At 32.0% G+C, this 22,106-nt stretch overlaps 2 protein-coding genes across 4 annotated transcripts in view; one reads left to right on the forward strand and one right to left on the reverse strand.

Moving 5' to 3' along the window:
• LOC132939658 (uncharacterized) overlaps positions 1-18,445 on the forward strand; it is a 31,294-nt gene extending 12,849 nt beyond the window's left edge. Inside the window, exons 3-8 of one of the 2 annotated variants that reach the window (XM_061006943.1) lie at positions 71-367; positions 7,941-8,303; positions 16,163-16,264; positions 16,950-17,069; positions 17,658-17,735; positions 17,870-18,445. In XM_061006943.1, the coding sequence (XP_060862926.1) occupies positions 71-367; positions 7,941-8,303; positions 16,163-16,264; positions 16,950-17,069; positions 17,658-17,735; positions 17,870-18,061 (1,152 nt within the window). In that variant the 3' untranslated portion in view covers positions 18,062-18,445. The remainder of the gene's footprint in view (positions 1-70; positions 368-7,940; positions 8,304-16,162; positions 16,265-16,949; positions 17,070-17,657; positions 17,736-17,869) is intronic. The other variant, XM_061006944.1, reaches the window with a different exon arrangement.
• Positions 18,446-18,616: 171 nt separating this feature from the next.
• Positions 18,617-22,106, reverse strand: part of LOC132939656 (FERM, ARHGEF and pleckstrin domain-containing protein 2-like) — a 34,760-nt gene continuing 31,270 nt past the window's right edge. Inside the window, exons 20-23 of one of the 2 annotated variants that reach the window (XM_061006938.1) lie at positions 21,850-21,986; positions 21,095-21,261; positions 20,693-20,952; positions 18,617-19,236 (exon numbers count right to left, since the gene is read on the reverse strand). In XM_061006938.1, the coding sequence (XP_060862921.1) occupies positions 19,140-19,236; positions 20,693-20,952; positions 21,095-21,261; positions 21,850-21,986 (661 nt within the window). In that variant the 3' untranslated portion in view covers positions 18,617-19,139. Of the gene's footprint in view, positions 19,237-20,692; positions 20,953-21,094; positions 21,262-21,849; positions 21,987-22,106 lie in introns of those variants that run through there. The other variant, XM_061006939.1, reaches the window with a different exon arrangement.

The raw sequence follows: 22,106 nt of genomic DNA on the forward strand, positions 1-22,106 counted from the left end.
TGCCAATATAATATGCACAAGCAGATTTTTGCTAGTTTATTACCTATATAATATATTAAAATATCATCAGGTGTACGAGAACTGTTTCGGGCCGGAAGTGGTGAAAGAAGTGCGGAAGGAAATGAAAATCGCCACGGCCAAGTGCAACGGCAACATGCCCATGAGTGTACCTACGCCCAACATGGGCTCTTTGAAACTGGCCGCGGTGCCGTCAAGCATACACGAGTTTAGCACCGGCGCACACCACCAGCAGAACCAGCACCAGGCCAAGCCGCAAGAGGAGACGCCGTTCAGCAAGACGCAGCCTAGTGGCATTGACATAACGAAACTTCAGCAAGCCATTCTGGCCGGATACAACAAGCACCTGGTGAGTAATGATATATTTCTTAAATAAAAATAAACGATCGACATCTGAATATATCTAATGTCTATTCCGCTGTAATAGTAACTATAGTAGCTACCTACAAATCTAAACCACTTTCGTGTGATATAAATATAATATTATTCAGTGTTAATCATTATAAATTTAGAAAGCATAATATTAATAAGTAGTAAAATATTGATCGTCTTGGGTAAACTATTAAGTATTATCTAAACTTAAAAATCTAAATGAAAAAAAAACGTATTGCAAAAAATATAATGTGAAAGTGATTAGAACCAATAGGCAATAGTCGTTCTACTCTTTGAACTACGAAACGAAATATACGACGAGGTGATAAAAGTTTTTCATGTGCGTATATAGTTTATCAACAAAATTTACCTACACAACTTTTTTAACGCCCAATTTGTGGCGTACACTTTTTACATTTTTCAAACCATATAATAGACTTTTGAGCAAATATAAACACACGATTATCTAACAAACATTGACACGTCGTTTTCTAATCTGATAAAATTTACTCGGAGTTTAAACAAAAATAACGAAAAAGACCACAGCAAAAAAATGATTGAAGCTATTAATGTAATCATAATTTATAAATTATAACAACAATGACAATAACAGGTATGCAGTCGTAGTATTGTTGGATAACGGCGAAACGACCACCATCAATAGAATAGTTGACCACCAGCCATTATAACTGACCTTTCCCCATACAATAGATATTTTGCAAATATCCAACTCGTTATAATTTATATTATCAGAATTTCCATTGAATACGTCCTGATAGTATCATTATCACTATCACTAGCACTGTAAAATGAATCGCGGAAAAAAAGTCCGCTTTTTTCCGCCTACCTTATAAAATATGTAAAATACGTTTTTGTGGTACCTAGTATGTTATATAAGTTCTTAATAAACAAATAAACCGTTCTTAATAAACAATTTAATAATAATAAAATAAATTTCCGTCCACATAGTTTGTATTATATTATATTACTTTTCAAAAGTTATAATAATATTTACTCGGTTGGTTGGAGACGAAGGAAAAATATATTCGTACCACTGCAGTATATACCTACGTGCAGAGTCATATGGGTTTTCAACCAAGTTTCGGTTTGATCGATTCTTATACATATATCCTGCCACGTTGTATTGGTTCACCGATTTAACACGCAGCACTGGAGCAGTTCCGTCGTATAGTTCCATTTATCGACGAAATCCTTCATCGGCTTCATCGTATAATACGATTCGCAGTCTGCTTGTTAGTCTCGGTGCGGCGGGCGACATGCCTAGAGAGAGCTTCGTGTCCGCTTCGTCGATCGTACTTTGGGATTTCCGTTCATCGGTATAATAGTGCCATGCAATAACATTTCGACCCACTGAAATCTAGACTGATGTCCATACCGGTAAAATAAATAAATTGATTACCAGGACGGACACGCAGAAAAATGTGCACGGACGACACTAATCATATTATAATTCGGTCGACGAAATAGCGAGTAACATCAATATGGTTTGAATTCCAATTCGTTGTGTATCGGCACATCGATGCACATTCGACACAATTATGTTCATATAGCAATTATAAGATACGTACGATGTTGATTTCTTGCTTATTTTGGAAGTACTTAACCTCTAATTATTTTTGGTTGCTTTTTAACAATAATTTAAATAATTTGTAAATACCTATGTGACATTGTCACTCAAATTAATAATAAAGTTCCATAATTATTTTTACTGTAACATTCACTTAAGTAAAAAAAAAAGTTCTATCAAATTATAAACTAATCTATAAAATTAAACACCTGGAAATAGTAATAAATTTTAAAAACCGCAACAGTATTATAGAGCTATGTCTAATATAATATAGTGTATTTAAAAATTGTAATTAAATAATTAAAAAAATATTTGTTTTATTAGTTTTATTTACAAATCACAATAGACATCAATTAAGTTATAGTTGTTTGGTCATGTTAATATCATAGACCTATTAATTAGTTAATACGTCTAAACATATATATATTTGTTTTAAAATTGAAAAAAGTTTAAAATCAAATCATAACAATTTAAAACGCACGTTTAGCTCTGAGTGACAATTAATGACAATCAGTGATTACCTTTATAAATATTTTAACAGTTAAATACATTATAATCAAAGTTACCTAATATACCAGTAAACATTACTAATTACTATATATACTATCAGGTATTCAGGTCTAAAATTTTTGGAACCTATATTTTACCTCCTGATAAACCGTATGGCAAATGTATTACGTTTAATGAGTTGGTAAGCTTATATCGATAGTGGAACCAAAAATGAAAACAAAGTATATAATTCAAATTTAATGATATATCACGTAATTATATATGATATATAATATATATAGGTACCTACTTATGTATAATATACCCATAATAATGTTGTACTGCAAATGTGTTTTTTATTTTTATCATCTTCGAGTTAACATTTGAGAACATTAAAAAGGAGTCAGTGGACATAATGTGTCATGACAAATTAACAGGAAGTCGTTTCGCATAATAAAAACGCGTATGCAAGCAGCGAGCGTATAGAAATAATTGCAAAATAATAATCGTTACAGAGGTTAAAAATAAAACTCGTTATTCTAAAAATTCGGAATTGTAATATTATTATATATGCACTTTTATCCCTTCATAAATTATGCGTGGCTATAAAAAATGTTATAATATACATTTCGATTTTAAATTACAACACTCAACAATAATAGGTTAAAGGTTAAGTGAAGATAGATGTTAAATGTTTTTTTTGGACGCCCAACCCACACGATGCGTTGTCTCTATACGTCGTAGAGGCGCATTGTTACATATCTTGTCCGCGAACACGAATTTGGACCACTCGTTCGTGTTCGCAGTGGTTTGAGCCGGTGACGGTATAAGATCAAATAGAAGATAGAACGATAGATATTCAGTGTGGAAGACATTCGTACCTCGTCATCCGACAACAATAATTCCGATCGACGAAAAGTCGGTAAACGTCAAATGATAAAAAGTATTAATTTTCGATCGATCGACCGATGACGTATACCAGTAATGGTAACAGCGGCTAAAGATTCGTTGCATCTCGAACGTAGGCTAAGGGTAGCTGGAAAACAAATACAAACGATTTAACGGAAAGTCGACCGCAGACGCTCCTTCGGTAGAATTTTGTGCCATTCATATCCGTTCGGCGTTCGCGGCCTGATGTAAAAGCGCCTTTACAAACGTCCAACATATAGCAATAATCTGCGTCTAGCACTACCAATATTGAGTTTTTAGATTTTGTAATATTGACTCATCATCAATAACATATTCCACATTATATTTGTGTTCATTACGTGTTACAACGTAGGCCGAGGCCGTGGCCAGCAAAGAATTTTGGGAATGGGAGGTTTGGAATATAAAATATACAAGTTTTGTGACTAACAATAATATTTCAAAACGTAAATAAGCTCGATATTATTTCAAGAAAAAATGTCAGGGTGGGGGGGGGGGCTAAACCTTAACCACTCCACTGGCTACTTGACGTGGGCTATTTTGCGATATTTTAATTATTCTCTGATACAATAATAATTTTGAAATCATTTAAATATTTTACATATGTTATTTGCATATCTATACAATTTGAAATGTAAACGATACCTAGTTAAAAGTAATAATATTATCTAGACCGTATTTTAGGTAGCTATTTTAAAATTAAAATATCAATAAAAGCCTATAATTGTCTTACTTTGAAGTTTGAAAGTACCCAATTAGGTTATTTCACTCTAATATTAAAGCTAACAACACAACATCGATTCCTATTGATTTCCAATTTGCCTATATTATTCAGACTAATTTTAATTGTAATTTTAAATCCTCATCATTAGCAATAGTATCTACATTCTACATATTATTTGAAAAATGCATAGATATAAAATAGACAATATTACCTATAATCTTAGGTTCAGAAAGATTATACTCTGATTGGCATAGTGCATTTTATTATTATGTATCGTATTTCACGTGTGTGGTGATTTTTTAACGGAGTTTACCGCTTTCCCAGTCAAAGTTTTTGATATTGAATGACATTATTTGGAAAAAATTTATATTTTTTTGTTCAAACGGCTACATTTGCTTTTAATTTCAATTTTCAACCTAAAATCAAATACTATTTTTATGTTTTATATGAGTTTAGATAAGAGCCAAAGAAGTGGAGTGACAAATATTTTGATGTACTAGCGGAGTACTTAAATTTAAATTCTTACGAACAATAAACGTTGGTTTAATATTTCATATTTCAATATAATATGTTACATAATATTAAGTATACCTATTCAGAATACAATTTAAAAAGAACATTCTTTCTCGAAGTATAAAATTAAAAACATAATATGTAGGTACTGTCTGAAGGAACTATTTTAAACGGAATTGCGTGTTTTTTTATATTTTTACTTAACATAAATATTTATAAAATATTCATTGTTGTACTCTAGTCTGCAATTATATACATAAAAAAAAGCTATCAACTTTTGCATTCAATTGTCACACCGACTTATCCATAACTTATCCATTACTGAGTATTGTACATGAAAATTATTTAACCAGTTTAACCGCAATAAAGCTGATAATATATAATAAATAGTACCTATAGTTAACAACTATCAAATACCTATGGCAGTACAAAAGTTAAGCTTTTAGACTATATTATGCGTGAATAATTATACTTGTAATAAATTAAACGTTCATGTTCCCATAAAATATTATTATTAGGTAAATATCGATTCTCTTTTGTAATACTTACTAGTTATAACTCATAAATTATATTAAATAGCAGCAGTTTATTTTAATGATGTTAATTTAGTATAGGCACCGTCTGTCTGTCTCACATATCAACTATATAAATTATGATTCATTATAATATTCTAAGTAAATGCAATTCAATATGAGAATAAAGAAATATATTTAAATTGTTTCAATATACGTACCTTATACAAATTAATTATGTATAACATATAACGTATATACCACTTGCAAAATGCGACGGTGTAATGGATTGGAAATTTAATATTAAAACGATGTAAAATATAATGGAATTAATATAATATTTATTTATTAATAATTGTATATATCCGAGAAAACAAAAATAATAGGGCAACTGTTATTTTTCAGTAAAATACATCTAGTTATTGTCTAAAACGAGTATAGATGTAAAAAAACCAAATCATAAATAACATGGTTTTTACTGTTGGTCAACGACTATTGGTTAGGTTAAGTATAATGTTTATACACTAGCGTAATATTATGACGTGTATACTATGCTTGTCGAATAATACAAGTGGAAAATTACAATTATTACAGTGTAAAAGGAAAGACGACAACCAAAAATATCCGAAGTTAATATGACTAATACCATTTCCTTTTGTGTTTTTCGTCAGGCGTACTGTGATATATCATATTTAGGAAGTATCTAATAATAATTCGAATGCGCGTGTACAGTAAATGTTTCACCAGTCCACGCAGAGTCAAGTGAGAAAATATATACGTTACAAATGTCGAGTAATCCCGTTTCGTTATTTTTTAGTATTGCCTTTTGATTTTCATCACACGGGGCTGATTTAGTAACGATGTACAATAACATTATTATTGCTTCTGTAAAAAAATCAAAAACAAAAAACTCACGATAATGTTTTGGAATATTATAGAGCGCTTACGGTCTGTTGATTCGCATCATCGATATCAGCATCGGAGCCGAGCGTGCGAAAAGTTATTGGTTTGTAGGTATATCAATACAACTATCCATCATAAACTCGTAACTACGGTCGCGGTTACCTATATTTTACCGTATACGCGTTATGATTGCTCATCAATAAAATAATATATTCGTATAATATTATTACGCAATCGTAGCGTCCCGCCGCCGCGCCGTTAACGTCGTCGTCGTCGTCTTTATTCCGCGCATGAGCATGTCCGGGCGCATCCCTTCCACGCGGGAAAATAATAATTTCCGCGTACAGTATGTGTCACCTCAGCGACACCACACGATTCGTACCAGGGTCCCATCCTGCACAGGGCTCGTTCCCGTTCGCATCGATCCACAAGACGATTACCTGTGCAAACCGCGCGGTCGTATTTTAAGTGACTCGATATAGCGCCACATCCGGTATGAAATATATTTATCTATGTGTTCAGTGTGTCGTATGGTGCAGTATAATACGTCTTGCAGTGGAATTTTAATTTTTCTGATAATGCATTGGTAGTATAACTTTCAAGGGCGATGACAAACTATCAACATTATAGATTTATCTGAATAGCGATAAGTAATTATCAATCTATGATGATTTTTATACGTATAATATACAAATTAATGTACGTCGTTTTTAGGGGGTTTGTAGACTTGGAAACTACTGAACTACTGAAATTGATCGACCCTCGGGGAATTTTCATAACATTGATTTTCAATCGCTAAATATAGGTTACCATATTATGGTTGCTCTGGCTCACACATAAATTTCGTTTAGGCTCACTATAGTTGAATAATTGTTTTGTCTATTTATGATAGAGTTGCCAATGGTCACAGAAGTAAAAGAAACTTTATACAAAATATTAAACTTAATACATATAAATGAATGTATGTGATCTATACCAGTATACCTACTAAATGACTGATTTTGACGAAAGTTTCAAATTGCAGTTCTCAGAAATATCAATAAAGTTTAGAGAGTAGTTTCAAAAGTATATCAATTGCTATATCCGATCTATACCAAGGGTAGATTGCTCGCATTTCTGTTAAGTCACAAAGGTATACACCGACGCCGATTTTCCGGTGAACTGATATACACTAAAACCGATGTACTGCACCTTTATAATTATTTTTGTTTTATAGGACCGCATTTTATATTAGTTCATTTTTTCACGAGCAAAATCTGGTTGTACAGCTAGTTGTAAGCAAATACTGTTATCACCCGTGACGTCAAAGGTTCAAAAATAAAATATACAGCTGATTATAACCTATGGCACGGAAGTTGTTGAGTTTTTGAAATTTCGTGAAAATAGCAGCAAAGAAGGTTTTTCGAAAATATTCGTGTGAATAATGTCTGTATGTGGCGGTAATATCAAACGAAAACTTTCGAGTTTTGACTAAGTACTGTTTTGAATGCATATAATATGGTATCCTCCCGCCACTATATGCATACCAAATTGTTCGTATTCAACTCGGTCAATACATATCTATACTGCGCCTATACCTAAGTAATAAGTATATTACCATGTATTCATTTTAACCACCAGACACACACGCGTGTGTCGTATTGTTTAAAGAAATAAAATGAAACACAGTTTTACAATCATCATTACCATACATATATTATATATAGATAATTTCTACGGTCTATGGTTTAATAGAACTGTATACCGTATTACCACACGTAAATACCTATGAACCGTATTTTATTATATATAGCCACTATATATATATGTATTATAAATTATTAGGTACTATAACGTAGATTACATACATTATATGTATACCTATATATTGATAATACGTCGTCTCGTGTTCTAGCAGCAACAGTCTTCTCATCAGTCGTACTCGCAGTCGGCATCTGCGGCATCGGCATCGCATCTCCAACCGCAACCGCAACACCAACAGCAACCGCAACACCAACAGCAACCACAACCGCAGCAGTACATCAAACCGTGGACGTCCGCGGGATCGTCGTCGGCGTTCTTGGACCAACAGCCATCGTACATGACCAACGCTCTGTTCTACCCGCCAAACGCGGCGCCAAACGCGGGCAACGACATGTACCTGCCGAGAATATCCACCGTCCCGCAGCAGCCCTACCCCGGACCGTACCCCATGATGAACGCCGGTCAAATGTACCAGCCGTACTATCAACCGTTCTACCCCACGCACCGGACTTCGGTAAGTTCACCGGTGATTATATCATTATATAGGGTCGGTGGCATATAATATAACATGTTGGGGACCTACTGCAGGGTTGGAAAATTATTTTGACGCTACGTGCCAAAAATTACCTTTTTTTCGAACGTGTTATTAAATTATGAAAAGAGGTACCCATACATAAAAACCGAGGTACATTATATTATGAGTATACGGCTATTTATCGGGAAAATAACGATTATTCAATTTTATCTGTAGATATTAATATATATATACATTGTGATGTAATTTATTATTAAAATAGAAATAATATATCTTCCTAATACCTATACCCAATATAATATATTATAATATACAGAGTGACTATTTTCCATCGTGTACCACGAGATTGTAATATCTTAGAAAATAAGAAATATATACCTACGAGGAGTTTTAAATTGGTACCTATATAAAAATATAAAAATTTAGATTTATATTATTATCTATTATTGTTTTGTAATAGATTCTTAAGCAGTTACTTAAATAATAATCAAATAAACTCTTTGAAGGTATTTTCTAATATATTATAGCCTATAATTCGCGATGAAAGAATCACTCTGTACACATAAACGCGTGCAACCAATAAGCCGACTAAGGGTTGGGAACATTTGCATATCACCTGCAGTTACATATACCCTCTACCAATCAGATCTCAGTTAGACAACTATATTAATTAAATATTGGTAAGTTTTTATACGGTAAAGTCTGTAGTTCCGATAAATACTATAGCTAGTACTGAAAAAAAACAAAGATTCAAAAATTAAAATTTATAGACAACACGAGGAATTTGGCTATATTATAGTGGTTACAATTAATTAAATGTATTTATAAAATTATAACCAAATATTGAATCCCAAGTCTGACCATACGATGCAGAGGTCTGTAGTATGCCTGTAGCGTACACTCCATTCGTATTTCGTCAATGGCCAATTTGAGTCAACATACCTATACTCACTATTACTTTTTGTTTGTCAAAAAAATATACATTTACTCTTTTTATATTTGGACTATAATATGATAAATATTTAATAATATATATTATTCATGGTAATTTATTATACGCCAAATCAAGTATACACATTTTTTTCACATTTGGCTTCCGTTCATAATAATATACATTTCACGGTAAACAATCTATGCAAATTCTAGTGCATATATAAGGTACGATTCTCCTTCGGTGAATTTTCCTGCACGTGCATTGGATGCAAATTTTAATCGTGGACCTGCAGGAAACCCATAAAGTAAACTGCTAATATTATACTTTTATCGATACTAAATAGAGTTTAAGGTTATCCGAGTAATAACTAATATTTATATATTATAACTATACACACATTAAACTTGCGTTCCACCGTATGGTGTACCATTTTAGTCGTTCGAATTAAAGAGATACGATATGGATGATTCGCTCCAGTTTTAATATAGATAAACATTTTTAAGTTAGTTACAGTTCAGTGACTTACCATTACCGTTTTACTAAGCAAACTCATTTTGTACTGAAGTTACTTTTACACAATATGTATAGATATACCCATAAAATACGTATATACCCAAGCGATCGCCTATATATATTATATTTTCATATATTTGAGTGACATTTCAAATTGGAAACTGAATATACGATTTGATAATTATACGCAACCTATACGTTTTTAATAATTATGCATAGAAAGTTTAAAAATTAAATTGAACTTGATTTAATATTTAATTTATTAACACATATTGTGTACACTATATATTATACCTATATGTATACATTCATATTTATCTTCATTCTTTAATCTTGACCTTAAAATGGATTTAATACATTTTTAAATTTGTAATTACAACAAATAAATCAATTGCCCTATTAAATTAATTACTAATGAACGATAGTTCATATATTGCATACTAAATCTTTTATAATATCTATTATCCGTCACCGAGAAAGTTCTTAAGCTTTAGTGTTCATAACTTAAAGAATATTTTATCAACATTTTACACGTGCGAATATATTTTATATAATTCGACTATACGCGGTATATTATTCCAGTGGAATGGTTGAATTATATATGGAGAAAATAGTCTTGTGTTTTTCTGATGTTTACGCGTATCAACATAATATTGGAATCTACTAAAGTATTTTTTTGAGTGTCAATGTTTACTAAACCGAATAATAATATGAAATATATTTTATAAAATATAAAATATAAATTATATAAAAACAATATTATAATACGATAAACCATTATAGCCTTTATTATATAGGTGTATAACAACTTTTCACTAAGAACTCCATTTTTTTCAAAAATCCGATTTTATTTATTTGTGAATATATAAATAAAGAATAGGCCATTTATTAAGATAGGTGCAAGATGGCCTTATTAATTTACCATTATTTTTATAGTGTGGATTTTGACCTGTTTTTTTATCGTCATACATTTACAATTCACTTTTAACATAGGTATATAAATAATAAATGGATCTCATACAAAAATTATATACAAATTGATCAGCGTGTTGCCCATTTACCGGCCATGCGTGTGATACAATAACAATCGCGTTATCCGAAAGGGTATAATGTGGATATTAAACTAATAAATATAAGGATAAGCTGAACGAATCACACGATCACTGAGACAGCTATAGTAGAAAATACAATTATTTTTATACTATGAGCTATTTTTGTACGCTTCGTTTGGAGACAATTCGTCTTTGGGCGAATGACCTTTTTAGTTTTTACTGCGTATATAGACTCGACAAATGTATGACACTGAAACTCTTACCTGTTGTCCTGTTCTGATATATGAGTGTATGTTTATACGAAGGTATGTTCAAAAGTATGGGAATTAAATCATTTATTTGATCGCCAAACAAATAATGAGGATATTTGGTGTTCAAGTCTGCAGCACACCTGCGTATTCCGCTCTTTCAATTCGCGAATCTTAGCCCGAAAAGCGGTTCTACACACCTGACATTGCTTCATGTGATTTTTTTATGATTCCTTGACTAAATACTGCACTTTAAGGAAACAAATTTAGAGATATAAGTTAAATCAAATATAAAACGACAAAATAACTCAAATCAATAACTATTGAATGAATTCAGAACCGCTTCGAAAAATGACAACACCACTAATGTTAGAACTACTACGACACTAGGTACCTATACCTAAAGGCTAAAGCTTCAGGAGGCTAAAGTATCGAAAGAGATTCATTTCATTAGTCTGTTAATTAATATTAATACAAAAAAAAATACACAAAGTCCTCATCGTTCTAAGACAATCTAACGAGTAACGGTATAGGTAGAATATAAAGTTACTCGGGAAACAGGAAAACAATATAATTGTACATTTGTTAGCTAATGATCATATAGCAGGACGTTTTATAGGTGTGCCAAAGAAATTAAAAAAGCAATGTAGGTATATCGCCGTAACAAAAATAAAGATATTTTTAGATCCGTTTGGTTACGATTTTTCATTTGCAAATTTCAAAAGCCAATCTATAAATTGCGTTTAAATGATTTCTATAAGAAATTATCACACGTATATATAATTAATCCATAATATTCAAAAACATCAGACAGACCTTATAATATACCTACTACAGTAATACAGTAATACAGTACTATATATATTTTATACATATGTAATTATATTATTTATCACTTCATTTTTTTACTATCATACGGGCGAAATGTAGGTGTGGGGTGTAGTGTGTTTGTGACTTGTGTGTGTCATGTACAGTTAGTCCGTAAATCTTACCTATCATAATTCATAAGCATGTGCAAATTATAAGTCATCAACGACATCTGACAGGAAAATATAATAATCGAACACGTGGATTTTAATGCGATCAGTCACGGAAAACGAATGTTACAAAAAGGGCTATGGGGCTGAACAATAAAATTTAAGTCTGTAAAACTACTAACAAAAAATATCACTAACACAATGTACTATAGTCAGTTAGAAATACAAAACGTCCGTCAAATTTGTTTTTTTACAAACTGTATTTACTTGCTTGCGCATCTAATACAGGTATTATTATACATGCATATTATATTATATAAGTATACCGCAAGTACAAAACAACGGTATAAATAACTGCGTCTTTTAACGAAAATCGTTAAAATCTCCGAGATCTCGCGGGTTCCGTAAACATATTATGATGTTACTCACAAATTACAATACCATTTAATATCATGTGTTGAGGTGTAAAGGGACTTCAGGTGTACATTAGAAACGGATAAGCGATCCTTGTTCGTATCGCTTAAAGATATCTATAGTATATTACTATATTATAGTATATAGTATGATATATTGATAATATGCTCAACAGTATTTTCCCTGATATGTTTTATCCCATAATCCATATACACATAGTACATATCATATAGGTACGTGTATAAATGTATAATTACCCATACGAATATACATGTGCACAATAATGAATCGTATAAATCGTGACCGTATAGCGTGAAATACAGTAATACATGGTATGTGTGTGTAATGTGTATATACTATACTATAATATATATAAATATATAATATACAATAAAATATTATGCAATGCGACCGCTTTTAGCTCGGCGGACTTTATAACAATATTGGGATACACATTACACACACACACACGCGCGCGCCCCCAGCACAAATTCTATCGTTATTATATATACATATAAATGTCATAGGCATTGTTATACATAAAATAGATTTATGCCATGTACACGTTTAAGTAATATAATATATAAACAACCGTGCGAGCTTATACTTTTGTAGTAGCGTATATTTTTATGACTTCGTATCACCGTAGGTATAATATATACTATATAGATAAAGATGTTATATCTGCATAATATATTTAATATTAAATCCTTATGTCGAGTATTTTAGTTGTACATTTCCCTGGTGCTCATTTATAATTTACTTGTGATAAATACCAGTCAGAAACCCCCCTCCCCCCCTTTCCCTAATTGAGCTAAGGCAGTGATATAATTTTTTTAATTTTATTTGAAAAACATTTATGAGAAATAAAATATCAACGGGGATAAACACCACGGAAATACCACGGGGAGCTCAAGGGAGTTCGAAATTAGGCCGAAAATAGAGACGGTTTTAAGAGGACTCGCTACACTCGCATGTGTTGTTTCCGTCAAATGTAAAGCATTGCAAAAACGGTTTTGCGCTGGTAAGAACCACTCAGGCTATAATCCTGCAAGCTAAGCAGCCAAATTTTCACAATGTATGTCTTACCTAATGATTATTTCCGTTAGTTTAAATTTATCTAAAAACGCAATTTAAAAAGTGTATAATGGAAAATTGTTTGCACCCCCATTAAAAAAATTCCCGTGGATGGCCTTGATCGAGAGGTTCGTAATATGGGTAGTATAGGCGCAGGTATATACGTATTTTATATACGCACTATATAATATATTATATTGCGCTCTGTGCCTCTGTATACGGTCGTCTATCTTAACACCGTTGTCCACTCATTATACACATGCATAATGAAACGATAATAGTTCAATATATTATAACACAAGCGCACATTTACCGGATTGCCGGTTGAACAATAAAAATAAAATTACGACTGGAAACGTGACTAGGAACATCGCTCGCGCGTATCAATATATACCTACCTATAGGAACCTATATATACCTATATGGCTATATATCTACCTATACGTTGTCGCACGACGACAAAAAACAAACCAAGTCTGCCATATTACACACACTATCCGCACACGACTCGCGCGGTATGAGATGCAAAACACGGCCAGTCCTCCGCAAACAATAATATATACAAGACGGACACTGCATGTAGACATATTATTCAGTAGACAGCCATACGGTAAATTATCATTATTGTTATTATTATGAAATGGTTACGGGCCAAACATGATATTATTATACGTACTAAAGATATACATCGGACACGGCGCAGTAGGTTAATAAGTTTAAAGTGATATCGTATGTGCACGTTTATATTATTATTAAATTATTATACATGTAATAATCGTACATCGGTATAGGCACCTATATACTATGCGCTTGGAATGTTATGAACATATTTCTAATGTAGGTAACTTATGCCGGGTGGGACAATTGACTTTATAAGAACTGGTTCTAGAAAAAGCGGTAAGGCATAACAAATAAACTTCAGTTTCGATCTAGGTCGAGTATATACCTATATAAGTACCTATACTTTACCTATGATTTACCCGCATAACACGCCTACACATATATTATATACAGAGTTACTTTTTAAGCATGCTCGCTCCATTTGTATGTTTAAATTATGCATATATTCAAATTCTGAATTTTGAAATTTTTAACTGTAATTTATAACGATATTTTCGAATAATTGGATTTTTCACATTTACGGAGTATCCTATTGCGTTTCCAGCATTGGTTTTTCAAAAAAAAACCTACGTTTTAGTGAAAAATTGAGAATTAGATGATTTTTTTCAACATTTTGACTTATGTATTTGTAATCGAATTTGAACGAAAAGGTTTTGAGTTATTCTACTTTAAAATACTAAGGATAATAGTCTATTAAATAGTTATTTAAATGGATATACGCTTGGTAATTATATATATAATTATTAAGCATGCAATATAAAATATTTATTAATAATTACTACTTATAGTCAATTAGTATACTCGGACAACTTTTTAATACTACAATATTAAATATATTTATGAATTAATATTACACCCAATCATTTTCAAAACAAAAGTTAAATTATCTTTAGTTGTAGTATTTAAAGTAAAATACCTAACCCAGAAACTATTTATTTAAATTTCGATTACGATATAGGTAGTAGGTACGTCAATATTTTCAGAAAAATCATCTTATTCGCCATTTACATTATTACGGAGTTTAACACTGCAGCTAGGATACTCCTCAAATATTGTTATAAATCTAAATATTCGAAAATAGGTATTGTATTTTAAAATTCCAAAAATCAGAAATTTAAACATATTAATAGGGTGAAGCAGCATAGCATAGCAGATATAGTGGCAACAAGGCTTAACACAAATTATGGTTGTGCGTTTGTGCAAAAGACTTGGTTACACTTTGATCCGTCAAACAGCTCGGCTCTGTAGGGTATTGGGTCAATAATGGGCCCAGATGAAACGCGTGACGGAGGTGACGAAGACGAAGGCCGGTAGGTTACACATAATCGATGTAGTCTCCGTACAGATAATGATAAACACGGTCGACTTATACGTTGAATAATGTAATAATAACGCGACGGAACCTAAATAATCCGGCGACGGTCTAGTCATCACGTTTTTCCGGATACTGCGGGAAAATCACGGTTACGTTCCTTTTACAATAATGACACCACACAGCCACCTCTGAAAATTCGACGTACCTAAACAGTAAATATACAGCGATGATGTTTTGAGGTTAATAAGGATAATTTGAAGTATGGTAACCACCGTCCACCGAAAAGGTGTACCCACGTCTGCGTGTAAAACGACTATTATAGGTATAGGTAGTCACGGATCTGACTGATCCGAGTATAGGTACAACGTAGTAATTTTCTAGGGGCGCCGATGGTTTGGATGGGTATAGCGAGAATGTGATAATTAAATCAGGGCCTGATATCCGCCTAATATGTACATTGATGTGAGTATAAATAAGTTAGGTATTATCAATCGAATATGATCGATCGTCGATCTATAAAACGAAATTCTCGTACATAGCTGGTATTTAAATTGACGCACTATGGGATAATCTCTCCCGAATAACATGTAGGTACACGGTGATCCACCCGAGTGTCTTTAAACTGTCTAAATATAGCCACCTTAAATACTTCCTACCGAAATTAACTAGACGATTTGGCGTTTTTAGAGAGTCGGAGGTTTTGACGTCCGCAACCAGATGGACACGATGGCTGCCAAAATGACCGGAAAGATCCGAAACGTTACGTGCGTCATGCAGGAACTTGGTTACGTAAGTGTCTATTAATCTATTGCAACAGATATTCATTTTTTTTTATCATTATTTTAAAGTGAGCAAGCGTCAATACCTACCTAACTTAAGAAAATACAAGGAATATTTTAATTTTAGATTCTGAGCGGAGCCAAGGAAGCTAGTAGTTTTACAATGGTGTTTATTTTTTTATTTTTTTTATCCTGTATACAACATTTCTACCAGGAGTGCTTCGATTTCAACATATAGTACCTTATATTTTAGAAAATTGGATCAAGATGTTACATTAGAAAGGTCATTTTTCGATTTTCTCAATAGTTATTTAATGGGGCGGGAAAAACTCCCGACAAAATACAAATAACCACTAAAAATGGGATTTTAATTTCTAACGCCTTGTATATCACCATATCAACAAACAAAAAATATTATTATATTAATTCAACTTCCAGGCTATGATAAATAATAACAATATAAAATATCCAGACTGACAAATTGTCTCCGCTTCGAATCGTTTTTCTTACACAATGATATTAGGTATATCATTGAATTCAAGTTTAATAAAACCCACAGTTAACCTACTGTACAGCAAAGCGACATCACTTACCCGCCTTTTTTTTTGTTGTTCTTAAAATAAAAAACAAACAGAATAGAATTTTTTATATTTTCTAAGATAACTCTCGGTTTAAATATGACGTTTTGTACACAGCTCAACCAAAACATGGAACCAGACTACGAAAACATGAACGACAGAGTGATGAGGCTACCGATCGCCGAAGAACTTAAACAAGACATGGTCGACGGCATTACGTATTGCAAGAAGTTTTCGGTAATAAGCTCTTCGTGCAACGATTATACATTTTTATGTATATAGACATAGGTTATGCTTATGTTAAACTGCTTCGAATGCATTTCGAAGTTATTCAACGTTAATTGGAACACGTTTATTAATCATTTTCCCCTTAGGGAGTGTACTTAATTTTTCTGTTTCTTCCATTTCATACAATGATATATTCAATAATTTACAGTTATACCTAGGTATACCTATATACTGATATATTGTTACTATAGAATAATAAGACACTGGATGTGTTCTAAACAGTTTTTCAACTAGACATACATTTATATTTAATAATAATATAGGCATCGTCATATTTAGGTATACATTTTTAAAAAACAATATTTTATATATATACCTAACCGACAGTACCAACAGTCCCAACCCTACTGCACCAACCCTACCAACCTTACAGGCTAATGACCTCAGTCGTCGAAGCCTTAAAATCTAATAAAAAAAAAATATATTTTATATTTTTTTACTTTAATTGAATATCGTACTCGCTATGCGTTGTCATCCACTGTTTCTCTTTTTAGTAAGTATCGAACGTTTCATAATTGTATTTCTATATGCCAACAGATGTGCGTACCGGACGAGAGGAAAGACAAGTTCGCCAAAGAGTTAGTGCGGCCGATGTTCTTTTTCAAATGCTATAAAGTACGTGAATGGTCCTACACAAATAATATTGTATAGTTGTATATTAGACCGAATATACATACGACACAATATTAATACTGATTATAATACATTTTTTTTAACGCAATAATACAATATTATGTTCGATAATATAGCATAAAAAGTTGGAGTCATGTATAATGAAGGATATCAGAGACCGTTACACTGCAGAAGAATTCGGCGAAGACAACATGACGTCCGAACGATCGATGAGAAGCTCACAGTACTTGGAAGACGATACTATTGAACAGACGGTGTTCGATTACATTTACGGTGACAAGTCCATAGACTTAGACGTTTTGCTGTGAGCCGATACGCAAGTGTTTATCAACAACTAGAAATGCTCAACCGCGTCGTCTGTCACACAAAAAAAAATCTGTCATCCGCGTCCTAGAAAGTCAAATTATATACGTTAAAAAGTATAATTTATTTTTCAATACGTTTCCTTAAGATATAGCCTGTAAGAGATTAATTTATTATTGTGTACGTTGGTCCTGGTTTTAAAACGCTACTAAAGATAATTAAAGTAAAACCAGCAGTGGCGTTTCGAAATCAGAACGAACTCTCGATCAGAATATTATTTATGTAGGTATTTATTTTAATTTGTCAAGCTTACTATAATTTATTTATAATGAAATATTAGTTTAATATAAAAATATATTATAACATATTATATACCTATATTATGTAAATTTTAATTTTAATTTATTTTTCATATTGTTTAGATTTTCTCCTTTTTTACAAACATTTTCACAGTATCAAATATTTGATATCAGTTGGATTTGTTGGATTTAAAAGGAAATTATTGAGCAGATATAATATACATAATATTATACATTAATCAATAAATCATAAACTGTAAATAATAATAGTAATAAAAATAATTTTATTCAACAAGTATAAAAGAACAATTTTTTTCACATAATAATAATAATAATAATTATTATTATTGTATTATTGTTATGTTTAGTTAATAATTTATTTTTTTAACTTGTATAATTTAAACAATATTTCGGTGTTCAATTATCTCCGTATAACATATTACATTGATAGTACAATAAATAAATAGCGCAGAGTAAAAATGATTGTCGTACAAAATGATTAAACTTGTAAATATGATTATAACCATGCGCGATTGGACAAGTCGAAAAATAAAATAAAAGTATAGTAAAAATAATAGTAATAATTATAGTAATGGGGGGAATGGAGAGGATGGATTAGTTATGCGATGAAAGTTGAAAAGTTGAGTAAAATCCTGCTTTAATTTTATGACAACTATATATGAATAACCTAAAATTCGTTAACGTTACGTGTCGTGTTAGATATTTCCCTAAATGAAAACAGTAATAATAAACACGTTTTGATTGTAAGATTATATTCATTTGACTAAATAATGTCCGAGTAATTATTTTCACTATCTTTGCGGCTGAACAGTCTCATGCGACCAGAATGTTGCGTAGCGCTACTGATCACGCCCATCCACCTGAAACAAACAATAAAAATTAGTTATTTAGATTATTTTAATCGATAAACAGTTCAATATTGATCAAACAATATTATCACGAAGAAAATTGCTCACTATAGAATGTGATTTTAAACGACGGAAGGACACCCACGTAAAATTAAACGTAATTAGGTACCGATTTGCTAACCCAACGATTAAAACAGTATAGGCAGATAATCGAAAATGCAATTACATACTGGAATCGGAACACAATTACGGCGAAGACCACAGCGTTTTACCTGAATAATGGAAACCATTAAGAGTTAAATCGCGGTTTTCAATCAAATGACCACGAAACATCGGATAAAAAGTTTTCAGTTAAATGTACATGAAAGTGACTGCCATCAATCTCCTCTCAATCATCATCACGAGAAAACCAACGCCGGTATCGGTACCCGCAACAATACAATTTGCACCTAATTGGACAAATATGTTTGATGGTTTTTTCAGTTTTCCACTGACATTTTAGATTTTATCCGTGGTCTTGACGAATGATAGTTTTATAGTTTTATAGTTTTATAGTTTTCAGTAAGCATCATAATAATTATTCAACTAACGTAAAGTATTTGAACAAATCTAATCCAACTACCTTCATGTTCTATGGATGATTGAAAAAAATATTTATAATATATCAATGGAGACATAACACGTATAACGATGACCAGGTTTTATTGTGTTCACAACAAGGCTGTATCTGAGGGGGGTTCAGGGGGTCTGGACCCCCCACCACAGAAAAAATCTCTGGATACGGCCTTAGTTCACAATGTCATAACTCATAATGTCCTCCGTTGGAGTGCTTATTTTTCATTCAAACAATAAATGAATAACGAACACACTTATTAAGGCCGGTAAAATCGACAGAAATCTAAAAGTGAATAGATCTTCCAATAATATAATAAGTGATACTTGTAGGTATTCCTATAATTAATATGTATATTCATTTATATAATAATCGTATTGTATAGGAGCCTGTTGTGTATACGATCCAGATACTAATGACTAAGTATATAATTATCCTTATCCTATAGATATGTTGAAATATTTGTTAAATATTAAATTTTTTTGTAGCTAATATTATCGTTAAAAGCAAATAAAAAATTAACCATCCACATTACACACATATTTTATCAACAATGTTTCAATTTATAACGTAACAATTTATCTATAAAATAAATAATTATTAATTATCCATAACATGAAAAAAATGTATTTTGTACTTTGGTTATCATTGTCCACTAATCCAATAATTTTAACTATGACATTTGTAAATTATAATATGCTATAGAACACTATTATTTCATAAAATTTTTTTTTTATAAGTCAATAGGTACATCGATATTGGAAAATCAATATTTAATTCGCTAAATCGACGACGAAGGTAAAAAAAAATCCCATCCCCAATAATAATAATTACACGTGTCAGTGTATCACTCACCTGCCAAACGTGTATTCGCTTTCGGCTCTGAAAAAGTAGACGTGATTCTTGAATTGCAACTTGAAAACAAAGTCTTTTTCAATGGAATCCTCCTCGTTGGGTTTTGAAACGCTGTAACCGAGCAGAGGCAGACTGGCCAACGGCAAGTCATCTTGGAACGACTTGTAGAAGAACAGGCAGAAATTGGTGAACACGACCCACAGCTTTTGCCAGCCGTTGCTGTTTTTGAACTTCCGCAACAGAAAACCGCTTAACTGGTTCTGTAGGACAAACGCAATGGTGGTTAGACGGTTAAAAAATATAAAATATTAGTATTTTTAAAATTGCTGTCAAATTCGAAACAGTTTAAAACATATAATATATAAAACACCATGAACAATAATATTATTTGTCGGTATTCACCTCGGTGGCCCTAAGATGGTCAGCCATGCCGATGCTTGTGTTCCTATGCCAGCAAACGTGAACGGTTGTGTTGTTCCTTTGCGCGGCGCCTGGCGCTTTGCCGCCGTTGATTTCGGACAGCGCTCCGTTGCAGTCACCGTTGTTGCTCATCATGTCATCTGAGGAACCTAAGCACAGTTATCGGATTGGAAATTAAAATAAATTTCTGTTAATGTAACGGGGCAGCGAACACAAAACATAACGAGTGGAGGTAAAAAAGGTTGGTTTTACAGTGATAATTTTATCAACCTTTCAAGTATATACAATTATTCTTTTTTAAATTACAACAAAATAAGGAAATCTATTTTGTCAAAAACTGATTTTGCGTAAAATTCCAGTTTTTTTATAATCTTTTTTTGTTTATCCAAATGATTAAGAATCCTGAGATTTTTTACTTTTGATCTCCCGAAGTAGCAACCAGATACACTTTCCTATCGGAAAAAATTTTTAAGTTAAAAATCTAAGCATTTTTTCTACTGTAAAGTGTCTCCAGACAAAAAAACACATCATAGTAAAATCACTACATTCTTTGCTCTGCTTAAAATCTGAAAGGTGTTTAAGTCTATAATTAGAGCGCTCATACAATTCAGGTCTATTATAATGCCGATTGTCGAAGATTTGTATTTAAAATATGCAGATATTTACAAAATACAAAATTTCAATTTGGCTAAATTAATAATAACGTAATGTGTTATTGAAAACCATGATTATCTTACTGCATGATTTCAAACTCAAATAAATATTTGGTGGCTCGATATTTGCTTGTTCTCCTTTGTACGCTTGAACGCTTTCTGCGATGTCTTCCATCCATTTATCTTTTTCCTCCTGACTGTTCGCCGCAATTGTGATTACCCTGGAAAAAAAGCATATTATTAACATTGAATCAATTGTTTGAAGACCACAATCAAGCCAAATGCACACGTCATGTACTATTAACGTTTTAATATAAAAAAACGTAGTCAGCGACTAATTT

The sequence above is a fragment of the Metopolophium dirhodum genome, chromosome 2 (genome assembly GCF_019925205.1).
Source record: "Metopolophium dirhodum isolate CAU chromosome 2, ASM1992520v1, whole genome shotgun sequence".
Taxonomy (NCBI): Eukaryota; Metazoa; Arthropoda; class Insecta; order Hemiptera; family Aphididae; genus Metopolophium; species Metopolophium dirhodum.